General features: G+C 43.2%; 1 protein-coding gene across 1 annotated transcript in view; it reads right to left on the bottom strand.

Annotated features, from left to right (window-relative positions):
* Nucleotides 1-3544, bottom strand: part of CHN2 (chimerin 2) — a 163382-nt gene extending 159838 nt beyond the window's left edge. Inside the window, exon 1 of the mRNA XM_074900457.1 lies at nucleotides 3229-3544. Coding sequence (XP_074756558.1) covers nucleotides 3229-3277 — 49 coding nt within the window. The 5' untranslated portion in view covers nucleotides 3278-3544. The remainder of the gene's footprint in view (nucleotides 1-3228) is intronic.
* Nucleotides 3545-16944: the final 13400 nt, after the last annotated feature.

Below are 16944 nucleotides of genomic sequence, written 5' to 3'. Positions count from 1 at the left end.
AATAAACCTTTTTACTCCTCGTAAGACAGATTCTAGCTAACCCTTGCCTTTCCATACAGGCAATAGAGGCTAACCAAAATCTTGATGTGAACATAATGAACCTGGAGATGCTCTGCACCACACTGTGTTCAGATGGGCCAGAATCTGGCTATCAGCCAGTTCAATTTGTATTCATGCATATGTGAGACAGCTATTACCCCCAGAAGTTCTTAAACAAGTCACCTATCATTTCTGAAGTATCATGTCCTAGTGCTCAAACCTAACCATGTATTTGGATGTTATAGACACTAATTTAAGGACAGAAGCGAGGCAGATCTTCTGTTACCTCAAACCCACAGCAAACCCTAACAGTGGTCTCAAACTCACATTATTTATATGGCCTCAAGAACAGTTTCCTTTCTTCTCAGAGTGTTTGTATATGAGCATATTTGAAAAAAAAAAACCAAAACCAAAACCTAAAAATAACAGACCCTTTGCTGAAGCTAAAAATACATTTGCCAATATGGTAATTGTTCCTAGATTATTTCAAGATCTGAAAGGATTTTACGAGCGGAGCTTTAATCTGGCTTCAGAAATTCCCTATGAGATTGACAAACACTAAACTGCTCTTAAAGATGGCAAAAAGATCCAGCAACACATTACACAGCTTGATCAAGGCCAAGCATCAAGTCAACGGTAGTAGAGCTGAGTCCTGCAGTGTGGTATTCTTCTATCAACCCCAAACTTCACTTCCTTTGCCCATCTGTAAAATGCATTGGGATACTATAACCTTCCCTCTTCTGCGGAACAGAAATAATTATGCTATTTTGAAGTCTTCATATTGGTAAGTTAAACATACATACAAATTCTACTAAATTAAATTTAAAAGCAAGACTGTTTGCTTAGATTATATGTAAACAATATGCTCTAAGACTTGCCGAGTTCTGAGAACCGAAACCACAGACAGCCAAAATACAGCTGCACACAGTCAGATACGGCATGTCTGCTAATATTGGAAACTTTATCATGCTGCAGCAAATTTAACTTCTGATTAGTATGTGCATAGAAAAAAATGCAGACTGAATGCACTGGAACAAAAACAAAAAACACTCCAAGGCTGTAAGTTATGAAAGCCAAGGGCACTCAGTTATTTTATGAAGCACTTGACAATATTTATTAGTTGTACTACTGTGGCATCTAAGAGCCCCAAGCATTGGCCAAGGCTCAGCTGTGCTTGTCCTTGCAAAAATACAAACCAAAAGATGAACCATAAACTGCTGTAGGCTGTAGCTAAGGGCTTCATACAAAGCAGGGTACTGTCAAGTGCCAAAACCCCTGACTTAAGCATGTACATCTAAAGCCCAGAGCTCAGTTACTCAGCTAGATGTTAAGCTTGGTGTAGCTTCACCTGCTGAGCAGGAGGCCATCTGGAGTTCGCTGATACCAACTGCTTGGACCAAGGATGTGCCTGAACTCCCACTCTTCCCTGCAGTTCAGGCATTTGAACCAAGACTGCCAGAGAGACGCATCTGCCAATTCAGGAGAGAGATCCTGGAGCCTAGATTCGGAGGTATGCACTCAGCATCCTTCCTCAGAAGCTGGAACAGTATATAGGAAAGATCTTGAGATTGGCAGATCAAGGAAGCTACACACATGGGGGACACATTTCCCCAGCTCAATGGTCAAAGCACCAAGGAAGAGAATCTCAAGTTCCAGTCCAGCCTTTCAGGGTTGTTTCTGGTTTTATCCCATAACGTAGATGTAAAAATATACAAATGATTGATACAACAAAAATCACATTGCCCAAACCGGCACCTTAACTAATAAGCTATTGAGCTGGGTTGACTCTTGCTTGTTTTCATTCTGGTCTTGTGTTCGTGTTCACAATGCAAGAGTTACAACGCAAAATTTCTCACGCCCGCTTCTTTCAAGTGTTTTCCAGTTAAGGCAAGCAGGGCTCACCATGTCTGTGCTTTTTATTAACAGAGTTGGAGTAAATACACATTTTTAGGACCCAGTTCTTTCTTTGGATCTGGCTGTAAGTGCCGCACGCTGGAACAGTTGTGTAAATCACATACGCCATCTTTAAAAAACATAGCTGCTCATTGCTTTTAAAATGTATTTAGAATTTTCTACAGTGGTATTGATAGTCAGAGGAGCTTGTCTGCTTTTCACAGCACATACTGCTCTGTTTAAGAAGCGCTCTCAAATTCTCATTCTGGCACCTCAAATAAAACACTGAGTCACAAGTCGCTTGAACCCCAAAGTTGTTCATCCTTCTATTTACTTCTTCGGCCCACTAAAATGCCAGGACTTAACTCTCTGCCAGCTCCTCATAACTGAAGTATTAAAATAACTGCTCGGCAGCTCAGAAGCAGGCGGTGGTTACTGTTCTATCACTGCTTTCAATTTCAGGCTGCCTCGCTCAGAAACGCACCGCAACTTTCCTGTCTTCCTGCGGCTCTGCAGCGGAGCCAGCCCTTGTCCCTCGGAGGGGCAGAAAGCCGCCCCGCACCCCCCCCCACGCCAGCACCCCCAAAACCCAGCGCGAGCCCAAGCTCCTCGGACCAGCGCAGGGTCCCCGCGGCCGAAACCTTGGCGCCGTTTTTCACCTGGAGCATTTAAAAAAAAAAAAAAAAAAAAAAATCGGGAATTTAACCGTTCCCAGTACTGCAGAAGTACTCAGAACGCCGTGTGTGTCACGACGCGCTCCGCGGGGCACCCCTGCCCGGCCGTCTCCGGCCGGCGGGGCGCCACCCGCGCAGCACCCGCGCAGCACCCGCGCAGGACGCCGCGCCGAGGCGGGGTGGGGGGCCGCTCCTGCCCCGCGGGGACGGCGGCAGAGGACTCCCGTCCGCAGGGCGAGGCGGTCTCCGAAGAGCCGCGGCCCCCCAAACCCCGAGGCGGGGGCTCCCGGTACCGTGCCCTCCGCGGAGGCGCCCCCTCCTGACCCGGGGCGGGGGGATGCTGCTGGCCCGGCCAGGGAGCCGGGCGCGGAGCTCCCCTCGCCCCCGCCCCACACAAAGGCACGGCGGGGAGGCGAGCCGGGCCCCGCCGCGCCGACCCCGTCCCGGCTGCCCCGCCTGAGGGACCGCCGGCCCCGGGCAGGGGCATCGCCGCCCCCCGCCCCCCAGGGAGCGCCGCCGGCGGGGCCGGGGGCGCTCGGGACGGCGCGGCGCTCTGCAGACAGGTAGCTCCCTGCTAAAATGGAGGGAGGGGAGAAATGCGGCGCTCGCCGGAGAAACTTACCGGAGGAAACCGACGAGCCGGACAAACTGGAGTTGCTGGAAGCGGCCATGGTCCCCCCTGCGAGCCCCTTAGCTGCGAGCCCCGCGTCGGCCCCCGCTGCTGCCCGGCCGCCGCTGCCGCCAGCCCATCGCAAAGCGCCGGAGCCGCGCCGAGCTGCGCTGAGCCGCCGCCGCAGCCCGCGCTCGGCTCCCCGCGCCGCCGGGGAACGGGGAGCGGCGGCGCCCCGCCGAGGCGCTGCCGGCCGCGCTCCGGGGCTGGGCGAAGCCGCCCGGCAGGTCAGGGGAAAGGCCCCGCGGCGCCGCCAAGTGCCTCTCTCCGCCCGGGGAGCGGGGCTCACCTTGTGACGGGGACGGGAGAGCCGCCCCGCCAGCGCCTTCCCTCGCCTCCTCCCTTCCCTTCCCAGCCCTTCCCTTCCCCGCCTCCTCGCGGGCAGCGCTGACAGCCCGCCGGGGAGACCCGCCGCCGCCCGCCGCAGCTCCCCTCACGCACACAAAGGAAGCGGCGGCGCTGCCGGCCGGGCTGCCGGCCCCGGCTGAGCGGGCAGGGTGGGTCCCGGGCGGGCGAGCCCCGGCGGCGCGGTAGCCTCGCCGAGCGGCGGCCAAGCCCCTTTCCGCCCGCCGCCGCCGGGCACGGGGCTGGCGGCGAGCGCGGCTCCTGCCATGTGCCGCCGCCCGGCCCGGCGGGGCGGCAGCGCCTGTTGAGCGCCCCGGCCCGGCGCCCCCCCTCGGCTCCGCTGCCGGCGCCCCGCCGAACCCGGCTCTGCCGCCGCCCGCTCGCTTGCCCCCCCCCCCCCCCCCCCCGGGTCGCCGGCGACCGCCGCGACCGTGCAGCTACGGCTGGAGCGGGGCTGCGCACCTGGGGCAGGGCTTCGCCCCCCGCCGCCCTTTGTCCTCCGCGGGTCGCCCTCCATTCCCGCGGCTCTCCTCCCCCCGCCTGGCACGTTCCCACCCTCACTTTTTCCCCCTTTTTTTTTTTTTTTTTTTTTTTTTTTTTACTCTGCGTGTGTGTTTTTTCCTCCCTCCTGGCATCCGATTTCTTAAAAAAAGCAGGCCGGCACCACCACCACGCTCTCCCTGCCAGGTGCACAGCGGGGACCGCGGGCGCGGCGGGGTCCCGGCACCGCCACAGTTGGGGCCTCCCCACCCCGCCCGGGGCCCAGCGGCTCTGGGGGGACACGGGGGGGGGGCCCGCCGGGCCGTCTACCAGCCGCGCAAAGGGGGTCTGTGGCCCAGCAGCCTGGGCCGCTGCCCTGTGTCTTAACGGGCAGGCGGAAAAGAAGAAGAGCCGAGAAAGCATCCCTCGGAGGCTTCCTCCTGTTGAGTGCCCTTCGTGTTTCCTTCGCAGAGCTTTATCGCCAGCCAAAGCTTCCATCTCCGTTTACAGAATTGGGCTGCAGGAAGATGGGCGGCTGCCACACGCTTGTCAAAAGCCGAGTGGCATGGCAGAGTCTTGCTGGCACGGGATCCATAAGAAGCCTACAAACCCATTTGCCTTGATGATTTACGAGAGCTTTCCGTGTTTCGTAACAGCGAGTCTGTAACACAAAGTTACTTCGGGACAAGCAAGGAAGCACATTAAAGTTTTTTTGGCAAACGAAGCATTACCCGCCCAGCTACACAGCGTCCCGAAGGAGCGTGCAAAGCCGCCTGCCCTCTCTGTAACCCGCACCCAGCCGCTCCCCTTCCTCCCGAGGCCAAAATCCAAGCCGGGCTCCCCAGACCCTCCAGTCGGTTCCCTTTTTTTTTTTTTTTTTCCTTGGGAAAACAAGGTACCGCCGCCCCCTCTAGCGGCAGAGACACCGGGAGCGGTCGGCCCCGCTGCCGCGTCCCGCGGGATCCCGCCGCCAGCTTTGGGGACGCGGCTGGGGCCAACGCGCTTTTCCAGTTGTTTTTTGGGGGGTTGTTTGTTTGTTTTTTGATGACGGCTTGCTCGGTGTGAGGAGGAACGAGCTGCAAACCACGTTTTAGCACTAAATCTGTCTAATCTGTAAATTGACACATAACGGGCACAAAAAACAGAGCAGGTGTGTCATCGCTTTTTGGCCTTTGGCCAAATATTTCATGCCACACATCTTAAATATTGAATGCTGGGGACAAAATGAGAACGGCAGAAAGTTCTTTTATCTTCTAGATTACGTCATCAAACCAGGCTGACACCTAGGATGTAGGAAAATACTGTAGTAATATGGTAAATATCAAGACTGTAATAGTAAATTTTTCACTTGCAGAGTATATGTGTTGAAGTGGTACTTGCTTGTCTTCTACATGTTTGGGCTTTCTACTCCTCTTGCTGTACCTTTCTTTCTAGTATTTGTCTTCTTGTAGTCTCTTATACGTCTTCATGTTTCCCTCCATAATCTAGCGCTGTCCTACCCTCATGGCTCTCCAGGAACTGTCAGAAACCTGTCTGACATGATCGGTGAAATACGGTGGTGTTGACAACACTGACAAAATCTACAGGGAAAGAGGTAAATAGCCTAAAAGAGAGAAAACCCCCTCACTCTGCTGAGATTTTGCAGACAGAAGAAATGCTCATAATTAATTTTAAATTATTTTTCCAGCCATAAATCTGAATAAAGCAAGAGAGGCATTTCTTCAGAGAATGACTACTCCAGGTATTCCAGTAATTGCAAATGAAGTATTTTGTGTCCAAATTCAGTGAGTCTGAACATGTCTGGTTGTGAACATACGTACCTTTAGAAGACGGGCAACTGTTGATAATCTTTGTGATAAGAGCAGGTATGAGGTTGTGTAATCTCGTTTTCCACAACATTGGAAGGTAAATTAATAAAGTTAAGTGAAATGTACTGTAGATTAAAAGAAATATTTCGGGACAGGATGGCCTTTTTCTTGTTAGTAGCAAGGAACATAAAAGCCATGAAATTACAGGGGAGATTACTAGATCAAAGGGGAAGCAAATTTAAATGAAACAAAAGTAGCCTTCTTACATGTAAAAAGTGCAAAGTGAAGACAGTGCAATCAAATCTCAGTTCTATTTTATAAAAACTGTGAACAGATTCTGTCTTACTCTAATTTGTGCAGAACCCAAATATAGCCACTAGTGATAGTGGAAATACTCAGATAACAAGAATAAACTTTAAATTGTAAACTAGATAATCTCTCTTGGACATAGACTATTCCTGGACTTTCCACAAGTGTATGCTTCATATAAGTCTGATAAAAATCTTCACTTTACACTTCCTGTGGAACTAAATGTTATACCTATTTGCGTGATATCTGCACTTTTATGAGAAGTCCCAGCTTCCAAAAGTTTTGAGGAACTCAGAAAAATCACATTTCCCTAGGTAGGAACTTAGAAATCCCCCATGGATGGACAGTGCCATTGACATTAACAGTGACTTGCAAAGGAAAAATACCAGACTGTATGCTTTGTATTACGCATGAGAAAGATCTGAAAGCTTTTCTGCTTTTCATTCCTGGGAAAGATTCCTTGAAGATATCCTTGCTTCTAGCTTGGTTCAATGCAATTTTTACTGACAGAGTTTCAATGTTTGGTTTTTTAGGCATTTTTTTGTCCTTTTTTTTTTTTTTTTTCCTTAATGAAGAGATTAGGCAGGTTGTCAAAGAACACAGATTTAACAAACCAGTCCTCAGTCTGCTCCTAAATTCCAGAGAAGTGATTGCCTGCCTCATGCTAAAGCCCAGCTAGCAACACAATATTTGAAGTAAGATTAAACTCACTGCTCAAGAGGCCATTGTATTCCAAAAGCTAAAAGATGTGGGAAGCCCAAAGTAATAGTTGGAATATTAAAGGAACCCAAAAGCATTGCTTCTTGTTTTCAAAGAAATCTATGAAAATATCTAAAAAGTTGCTCCAAATTTTCAGTGTGTTGGTTTATTTCTATATCCTAATTAACCACTCATACCTCTGCATGGTAGGATTCCTATTCAAGCTGGATCTTACACACACATTTTGTTCTCCAATAACCAAAAATGAGTAAATACCATGGAATTACAGCAAATAATGTCTTACAGCCCAAAACCTATTGAACCCAACAGAAAACTAAGTCAAATTACATTTGGAAGTAACTCTCACAGTGTAGTTCTGAACGTCTTGATGTGTAGATACATGCACAATTTCATTGTCACAGGAACTCTGGTGGAATTATGTATTTTGGTAAAATCATAGGTATGAGCAGGATGAGGACCTGCATTTGGAGAACCATTGGTGTAAACTGTAGTGACTTTGACAGGTGAGGACATGTCTGCGCTGCTATGGATTGGCCTCTGGAGTGGCCTTGGTTCCCCAGCCAACTGGTATGTACTGGTTTGTGTCCTTATTTAAAAAGAAAGTCTCTGTGGGGCAGACAGGCCACCTGCCTACTGCACAGTCATTATTATCATAGCTAACTTGTTATGACTTTGTGAAGGCAAAGCAAATCCTAGCTGATAAATAGGTTTTTATGTTCTCATGTGATAAAAGCAAGCAGAAAGTCACCCTTCCCCCAGACAGCAGGATGAAAAACCTAGAAATAACAAATAAAGGAAGGCAAGCAGAACTGTGCTGCTTTCCTTCCAGAAGCCAAATTTTTCCCTTTTGACCAAATTGCTTATTGCATATTGAAGTATCCACTCGTGTTTAACATCCTGGTTTCCTCTCATTCAACTTTCAGACATAGTAGGCATTTTCGCTGTGGAGGCAAAGATCTCTGCTTCGAACCTATTTCTTTTTACTGACTTGGCAGAATGCTTCGTGCTGCAGAAAAAGAGATCTGAAATACAAGTATAGATGAAAAAAACCCCCAAACAGGTAGGTCACTAGACAGGGCCTGTAGCAACCCGAATCTCGGCATCAGCCTGGCTTACTCAGTCTGAAAAATTCATCTAAGGCAGGCAATCATTTACATTGCTATCATCCACCTGTTGAAGTCTCCGCTATACAGGAGCCATTTCATAAGATTCCTCCTAAAAGAATCTGGCCTGAAATCAGTGCACCTTGAGTCTCCTCGGCCGCAAGCCCTCCCCATCCAATACCACAGCCAAGCTTCACGTTGGCTCCTAGCAGCCAAGCCTCTGTAGATGGCTGCAGTACAATCCTTAAAGCCCTTCTGGTTTTGCAGTCATGACATCTCAGATTATGTTTATGGAATCTGGCATAATCCACTATATCAGACTGCTGGGTTATTACAGCAGAGTTACCATGTCTTACTGTGCGCCATAGACTTTTGCCTGGTGGGGAGGACAGGAGTTTGAAATCTAGTTAACGAATTTATTTCAGGATGAAAACTGGCCGTTATTACTTCAGTGTGAGTGCAGATAGCTTGGCAAAAAAATGGGGGTTTAATTAATTGTGCAAATTAGAGGAAAGTAAGGATGTTTGGCCCACTGCTTTGATTATGTAATAGGTATAGAAATACAAATGTTCTGCACAAGACAGCAAGACATATGACACAAAGATTTAGTGTTGTCAAAGACCTAAAATGCTAATCCTTCCTTTGATGTTTATATTGCTCAGCTGGAAAGGGAGGAAATGCATTATTCATTCTTTGATGTTATGAAAGGGAAAGGTCTTTATAAGCAATATATAATCAATCCATATTTATATACTCTCCACAGTACTTGGAAATTTTACTCCACGTAAGCACAAGCCATAATAAGAAAAATAAACCAAAAATATCAATAAATAGCAGATGCACACTGTATGTTGGGTATGAATAAATTATGTGAGTCATAATGGTCGCAACAGCAGGTGGTGGTGTAGTTCAAGACTCTCTGTGATTTCTCCCTTTTTTCCTCATACTCCAAAGAGGAAGGTTTGAGACCCCTAACACCTGGTGTAATTTTTAGCTCTGCACTTTTAATTGGTGAACAAGCTAGAGGCATCTATTGAATTTTATTAGCTCTGCAAAAACCATACAGCAAATAGGCTGGTCATCACTTGTGTGTGCTAAACCTGCTGCTATGACTAATTTATGAACATTCATCCTATTTGTCCTTTCATCTTTCTTCCTGTCTCATACATCCTATTTTAATTAAATCTCAGATTGAGAGTTCACTGGGGCAGAGAATTTCCCTGTTACGTTGTTTTCAAAGTTTTTTATACAGTGGAGCTCTAATCTGTAATTGGAAGCTGATAAAGATATTGGAATTACTAGAGTCAACTGTGTAACTGCCATTATACCTGATTAAAAAAAAAAGTACCGAAAAATTTATTGTGAAATTAAATTTTAGTGTTTTTTTTCTTTCTTAATAATAAGCAGCAACTTTCAAATCCTTAGTCTTAGAGAACAGAATTTGAAAATGCAGACTCCTTGCAGTGTAGTTCTCCTTTACATCATGATCAGGCTCTTACTTTGGAACATGACAGTTTAAATTTTTCCAGGGATGGAACCCAAGACTACTAAATATTTAAACAGATAGCTAATTTTTTACCAATCCGTAAACACTTAAAATCATGGATAGCATAGCCTTTTGTTGGTCCAGGCAACAAGTATCAGACAAGTTCAACATATATAGGAAAAGATGAATTTTCTCCATGTTTCTGTATTGCCTTTCTCTAAACAGAAGGGATCGTATTTTAATGTGAAGGTCATGTTTGTATAAAAGCTGCTCTCAGCCTCTCTTCTATAATTACTGGAAACAATAGCATTACCACATAATTTGATGTAGGTGAAGAGGTGGAAAAACAAGACTAGAAATAATTTTGAAGAACTTAACAACAATCAGTCTTTTTCTGAATATTCTGATTCTCAGGTTAGTCCATATTAACAAACTCAATATGAAATATGGGCCTACTGGTACTAAACTGAGATTTTCTTACAGAATTGTTCCAAGTAGATCATACTTAAAATGAAGATCCATGACGTACAATGCATAGCTTTTATTAACCTTTGGCCTTTTATCTAGACTGACATTTAAATAAATTCTTTTCCTCATAGTTCAACATCTCTTTCTTGAACCTACAGTAAAGTCATCATGTTGAATTCACAGCTTCCCAATTACCATGACAATGCAGTGATATCAAAGCCTCAGCTTTACTCCTTCATTAAGATGGAAAAAAGAGCAAGACTCAGAGCAGAGCTGCTTTAACTCTTCTGTCATTTTTTTCCCTTGTATGTGAATTGTATGAAAACCTACAAAGATTTAATTAGTGAATTTATTTGCTATTCCAGCATCCTCACTGCGTTTCTTGGTACTGACAAATTTTGGCTAATGGATTTGTTTGACAACTGTTCAATGCAGAAATGTATTCAGATACTCAAAATTCACAAATAGAGGTGGAGCTGCATGATTTGTTATCTAAGTCATGTGTTACGAGCCTTTAGAAATGAGATCTGCAGTTGTCCAAAATAAATTTTATTTCAGCTACAGAACCGAAAATTGCGTTCTTCAGACTCTTGCAAAACCAAAGCCTTGCTCATTTATTTGTCAAAAGTAAATTAGTCAAAATATCTATTTAGAAGTTACTTACTTCAGATGTTCCTGAATTATTTATCTCAATATTTCCCCTGTTTAATAGGGATACCAGATTCTCTTAATTAGCTACAAATATTTTAAATTCTACAGGGTCAGCTACTAGAGGAACTAATGTGTTTTTTATTTATAAATGTTTTCCACCCCTTTATAGAATTCTGTCTAAATGTAATTTTGTGTACTTTGCAATTTACTGATAGAGGCTGGGGTATCCTCAAGCTTGGCTGTTTTATTCTTAAATATGTTCAGATATGGATGCTCTGTATTACATATGTAAACAGAAATTTTACAGGTTGTAATGGTTTTGCAGTTGGGATCTTTCTTCCACATTTGTAGACTCAGAGGTCAAATGTAGAGATTTCTGGATATTTCATAGGACCAACATACCGTTCAGCTATGTAATGCAATTTCCTAAAGGCGTCCTGGTATTAAGCATCCTAGATTCCAGATGAAGGCATTTCTCTTCTCAATGGTTTTACCTAAGAGATAAAATCAATATATGGCTCCACATTTCTCCCTTAATGCTTGGACTGAAACCTTGCCTCTGCTGAAGGAAGTAATAGTTTTCTCACTGACTTCAAAGAGGCCAGTGTTTCACCCTTCATTTCCCTGCTGGATACTGCTTTTCCCTTTAAGCTACCATGTATCATAAAATGCGATGTGCTTTGGAAACTATAATGCACCACTGTAAAAATTGTAATGCCACAAGGCAATGTCAATATATATTTGTATGCAATAGTGGGAGGAGGAAATAAACCAGGAGAGACAAATGTTCCTACTCACAAAGCTCCGAGCTTTTGCAGTATTTATAAATGGAAATAGTTCCTTTCAAGCAATAAACCCCCCATATACCTGCTGAGTACCATTCCACCAAGGACAGCTGTCAGGTAAACGCAGGTTTACCAACAAATCTATTCTTATTATTTTTCTCATTCACAAAGAAGGTTGGAAATGGGATTTTGAGCTCTAATGGGTTTGTGAGAAAAGGGTCAGTACCAAAGAAGTTCTGCAGATCTTAGGTATTTAAGCATAATCCTGGGGAATTCCAGATGTTCAGAGGTTCAGCTTTATTCTAAGATACCGCATCATGGATTACCTCATTTATTTAGTTTAGTTTTTCCAAGCATGTATCTTCTGGCTGACATCCTTTGCTGTCATGTTAAGCATCCAGTCCAAAATATATCAAGGATGGTATGATGGAGTTCCACCAAAAAGTTAAAGATAAAACTGCCTGTATCCTGCAACCAATTCTTGTCCAAATTCCCAGGAAAAAAAGATAAGCTGTCTTCCACTCAGAACTGGGTAAAGTTACCTTGTATGCAGGCTGTAAAGAATACAAATTTATAGAGATACTGAGCAACAGGAACAGGAACTCCTACGATTTGGGCTGTTGGACCTTTTTAATTTCTTAAATCAGGTCCATTTTAAGTATGTGACAGCCCTGATCTTGAAGGGATGGCCAGGTCTTGGTCCTAGTGCAGTTAAAACCAAACCTTCATCAAATTCACCATCATCAACATACACACACACCCCCACACACACCCCGCCCCAAAACTCCCAGTAATACTTTGATAAAATCTGTATTTCTGAACCTGTTATTTGTGATTTTGGGGGCCTGCAAAGATAAAAGCACAAGAGGGAACATTTTAATGAAAAGGTAATAAAGCATAAGTCTATACTATAAATAGCTCACTATAAATATATATGTGTAGTGTACCATAAGCAGAACTTTGCTAAGCAATTATCTAAGATTGACAATGGAAAAAGCTGACAAAGTAAACTGAGACAAAATGAAGTCTCCAGTTTAAAATCAGCATCAGAGGTAATCAGCCATACCGGGAAGGGAAAAATTCTCTCCTGATAGTCAGACCAGGAACCTATCTGCAATACCTGTCATGGCTCTTCTTTGGTTTGTTTCTGGTTGGGTTGGTTTGTTAGGTCTTTTTAAAAGAAAAAAGAATGCTTGATTAAGCCAATTCTTTGGCTTACTCCATTTGGTGCATAATTAATTGAATATTGAATACTCATTTTGCATGTTATATAAAATCAGCTTAAGTGAACAGGAAAACATTCAGAGTACAAATGAGCTTTCATCGGTGACTGAAGATCCTATTGTCTATGACTCAACAGGAAAATAAACAGAGGTGCCCGTGCCCAACCTGCCTTTCATTCCACAGATCTAAAAAAGAAAACAAAACCTCGGAAGTCCTGCTCTCATTATTATGCTGACATTTTGAAACATACAAAAAGATTGAGTGAAATGCAAATTCTAGGGATTTTTTTCAGAGATTAGTGCCTCAAATGGTATGATTCTAAAATTGCACATTAAATTAAAGAGAAAGTAGGATGGAGGGTATGTAAAAGAGCCATAAATAAGTATCTGTGTGCAAGTAACATTAACACATCATAAGCTTAGTTGGACAGAATGGGGGCTGTAAATGTGTTGAGGATGATTTGGTTCAAGACTGCAAGCTCTTGGCTACAGAGAACATAGAGTGCAGGATTTCAGGGACTGGGCAGCTCCCCATTAGCGCTCTGAAAAGAAAGTTGGATGTCATTCAGTTAAACTCCTGCTGTGATCACCAATAAAGGGATGACCTTTTCAAATTCTGCAAAGGTCCCATTTAGTAATGGGTTTGCCCAAGAGCATTAGGAGCACTGTGCTCTCAAAAAGTTCAGAAAATGAAGAGAAACAGCTCCACCACAGGGACAGCAAAATATTTGTACATCTTCAGAAGGAAATGCCTCAGAAGGATGAAGAATTAGGTGGAATGACTTGCTAATGATCACCCTCTTATACCAAATTTCATCCTGAAAAGAAAATGGAGATGACTGGTACAAATGTTAAGGATGAAATCAAAGCATGTCCCTCTGTGGGAGTGCCACTGGGCTAACCCAGACTAACCCTCCACACTCACCAAGGCTAGTAGAATTAAGGCAAAATGTGGCACAGGGAGAATAAGGTTATTCACCAGCCTTTATTGGTCCTGTCAGCTACCTCTGACAGCACATTACACACTCAGATTCAAAAAATATATGACTTAAGCAAAATTTATCTTCTTTTATCCCTAGTTGGGAGGAGCAGCCAGTGAGAAGACCAGAAGAATTTCATATAGCCCTGTGCCATGGGTCAGCCTGGTTGGAAAGAGGCAACAACTGAGAAGGATGTGTTTGTGTGAGTCTGTGAGACATGACCCATGTACACATCTGTGAGCGTGTGTATGTACCACTGCTCACATATATACAGCTTTGGGAAAGCCAGAAACATTTCATGACTGACTGGATATGAAGCTCTTTTTCTATCTCCACTGGCACAGAAAAAGAAATAATTTCTGTGGTCATTAGAAAGCTGCAGATAATTTTCTTAAAACATTTTGCCACATCTGGGGGCCTATTTTCCTCTCCATAGGCTGCTTAACTCTTATTAATATCAATGGGGGTTATGCATACATGTGGAGAATAAATTAGATTCTTCATTGTTTCCTTCTGATAAAATTAAATGTTCTTTCCACATGTTAAAATTAGCTTACATACTGTTGTTCTCATGGTGTTGGAAATAGAGAACATTAGTTGTTAAATGAATCTTAAATTATTTTGCCTCTTAATAAAAGCCCTTATCGTACTTCTTTTAGAACCAGAAACTAGTTGTCAAAAGCTTCAGTCAGAACTTGAGAAGAGCATCAGTATTGGTATGGTTTTGTGACTATTTATTTCATCCTTAGGCTGGATGAAAAGCCTTTTCTCCCAGTACGGTGCATTATACAGACTAGATCTTTCAGTAGCAGTGGCTTCATACTAATAAATGACTAAACTCTTATCCAGTCAAATTTTTACTGATCAATACTTATTTCCTTTTTTCTTATTTACAAGCATTGGAAGACAAATGTTTCTGTCACAGCCTGTATCAAGACTGTCATAACTCATTTTCCTCTGATGCCTGTAAGTGAAAAATACGAAATGAATTTTCACAGGCATAAATTTGGGTTGTAACTTAATACCACCTTTATACGGAGAGTCATTATTGTGCATGATTTGGTATATATAAGATGCTGGGATGGATTTTATACTCTTTGAAGTGTTTTTTTATAGGGCAAATGCTTATATTTATAGCAGACCTATTAATAATTATTCTTGACATTGCATCCAAGAAATAGCTACAGAGATTATTCTGTAGACCTTTTGACATTTTTAGAATATGGAATGCTGAACATTAACATTCAACTCAGTCGCAAACGCAATTCCCTGAGGGATGATGACATCAAACAAATTGGACTATCTTCTTAGAAACTGCATCCCCTATGGATCGCTCAATAGCAGAGAATGATTAAGCATTATAACTTTCTAGGACAGAACCGGAGATGCAGCTTCATCTGCAAATGGAAGAGGAGTATTGTGTTGGTAACTATCTGCCTACCTGTCTCAGAAATGGTGAGAGATAGGTGAATGTCTATAACTTGAGAGACTGGGGGATTTTATAATATTAGAAACTTCTTGTAGATATGCTCTTGGAAAATAATTTGACAGAACTCTATTGCATAAAAATCCATGTGAACTCAACTTCAATCTACAGCTAAGCAAAGTGAAGAAGCCGAAAGAACTTGTACCTATGCTGTCGATGGAGTCAAGAAATGGGAGTCAGTGAAGTTACTTGACCCAGGAATCAAGCCAATATTATCAGAGAAAAAATGATAACCAAATTATCAGAGAATAAATTGCGTAATAAGAAACAGATTTATCAAAATCCAGAATCAGCAAAATTTTTTCAGTATTATTTCTTTTAATGTTTAGTAACATGAACAGTAGCTTTTCACTGCAAATCATAAATCATTTTGACTTTGATTTTTTTTGAACTATAGTTAGCTGTCCTAAGCTATAGGATTTTTTTTTTTGTCCTAAACTCAATATGCCTCAGAATGTCTTTGAAAAAAGATACAATCTTTTTGATATTTTGTTGTACTTACTATTCAGATTTTTCTTTCAGTTTTTCTTTCTAATTGCAAAATAATCTAAAAATATGTTGGAAAGTCAAAACTATAATCTGTGGCTGTGATATTTATTTTTGCTCCTTGATTTGACTTCTGAATGTCTTTCAGGCTTAACTGGAGTTTGACATACCTTCTAGGTCCTTGGATGCTCTTGTCTGAAATATTATGATGGAGAAGACTTGCTATGAACCATTCCAGTCACCCCATAGTGAGCGAGATACACAGTATGAGGACACCTACATTTAGGAACCTAGATCTTTTAGTGACTTAGGTCCCATCATAGTCAATCAAAATTCTGTCAATATCATCAATGGATCTTAAAGAACCGTTCAGCTGCCCAGGTAATAGGTATCTATTTCAGGGAGAGAAGCTGATTCTGCTCTGCTGCAACTGAATCCTATCAGTAGCCGAGTCCTACCCAGAGTTTCCAAAAAAATTGGATGTTCTTTTAAATCTTCCATCTTATTAAACTCCAGCTATTTAGCCCAGAGAGTAAGATATGATGTACTGACTTTTGCCCATTTGGTTTACAGGGATTAGAATGAGGGATTGTTTTACTTGTCCAATGCGTTGTTCACTGCATTTTGTTTCAGGCAATTTCCCTGTGATGGTCTTGGTATCACAGAGGTATGGTATGTTCTGTGCAGTCTTATTTCCTCTATTTGAGTCTTTTCCATGCTTGAGAATAATCTTAACCTATTTAAATCTGTTTATTTAGGGATTTGTGCCACATACACTGAAACGGGATCCTGCAGTGGCTGAGATGTATGGACTTGAGGAAACAGAGCAGTCTTGGCCCCTTCAATGCTGTTGCAATACAGACATTGCTAAGGACTTCCTCAGGTCCTCTCCCGATCTTGTGAAGCTCCCTGGGTCAAAGAATTCTCAAGCCTGGGTATATGTGGTGGGAGAAGGTACTTCCTTTTCTCTGCTTCAATTCTGGCCACACTATCATGGGACTCCCAGCTCCCTGTTGCTTTTTCATACCATTGTAAGTGAAAGAATGAATCACTGAATCTTAAGCTTTCATTAAAAAAAAAAATGTTTCTAGCATTTTTAGCATTCAAAATAAAATAGAAGCCAAACAAATCTTTCCAACCAAAGTCATGGTAGAATTAGCTTTTCAAATAAATCCCAGAATGCAAATCTATTACAAGCTTAAGGGAAGAGTATTGCCTCTCAGTCTCTCCTGGCAAAAAAACAGCCTGCAAATGAGTTTGCCATAAAGATGTATTGGAACAAGTCTGGAAGCCAATACACCAGTTAAGCTGGTGCTGACATTGAGTCTTTCCATTAAT

The sequence above is a fragment of the Athene noctua genome, chromosome 2, assembly GCF_965140245.1.
Source record: "Athene noctua chromosome 2, bAthNoc1.hap1.1, whole genome shotgun sequence".
In the NCBI taxonomy this organism is placed as follows: Eukaryota; Metazoa; Chordata; class Aves; order Strigiformes; family Strigidae; genus Athene; species Athene noctua.
This window is presented reverse-complemented; position numbering and strand designations above follow the sequence as displayed.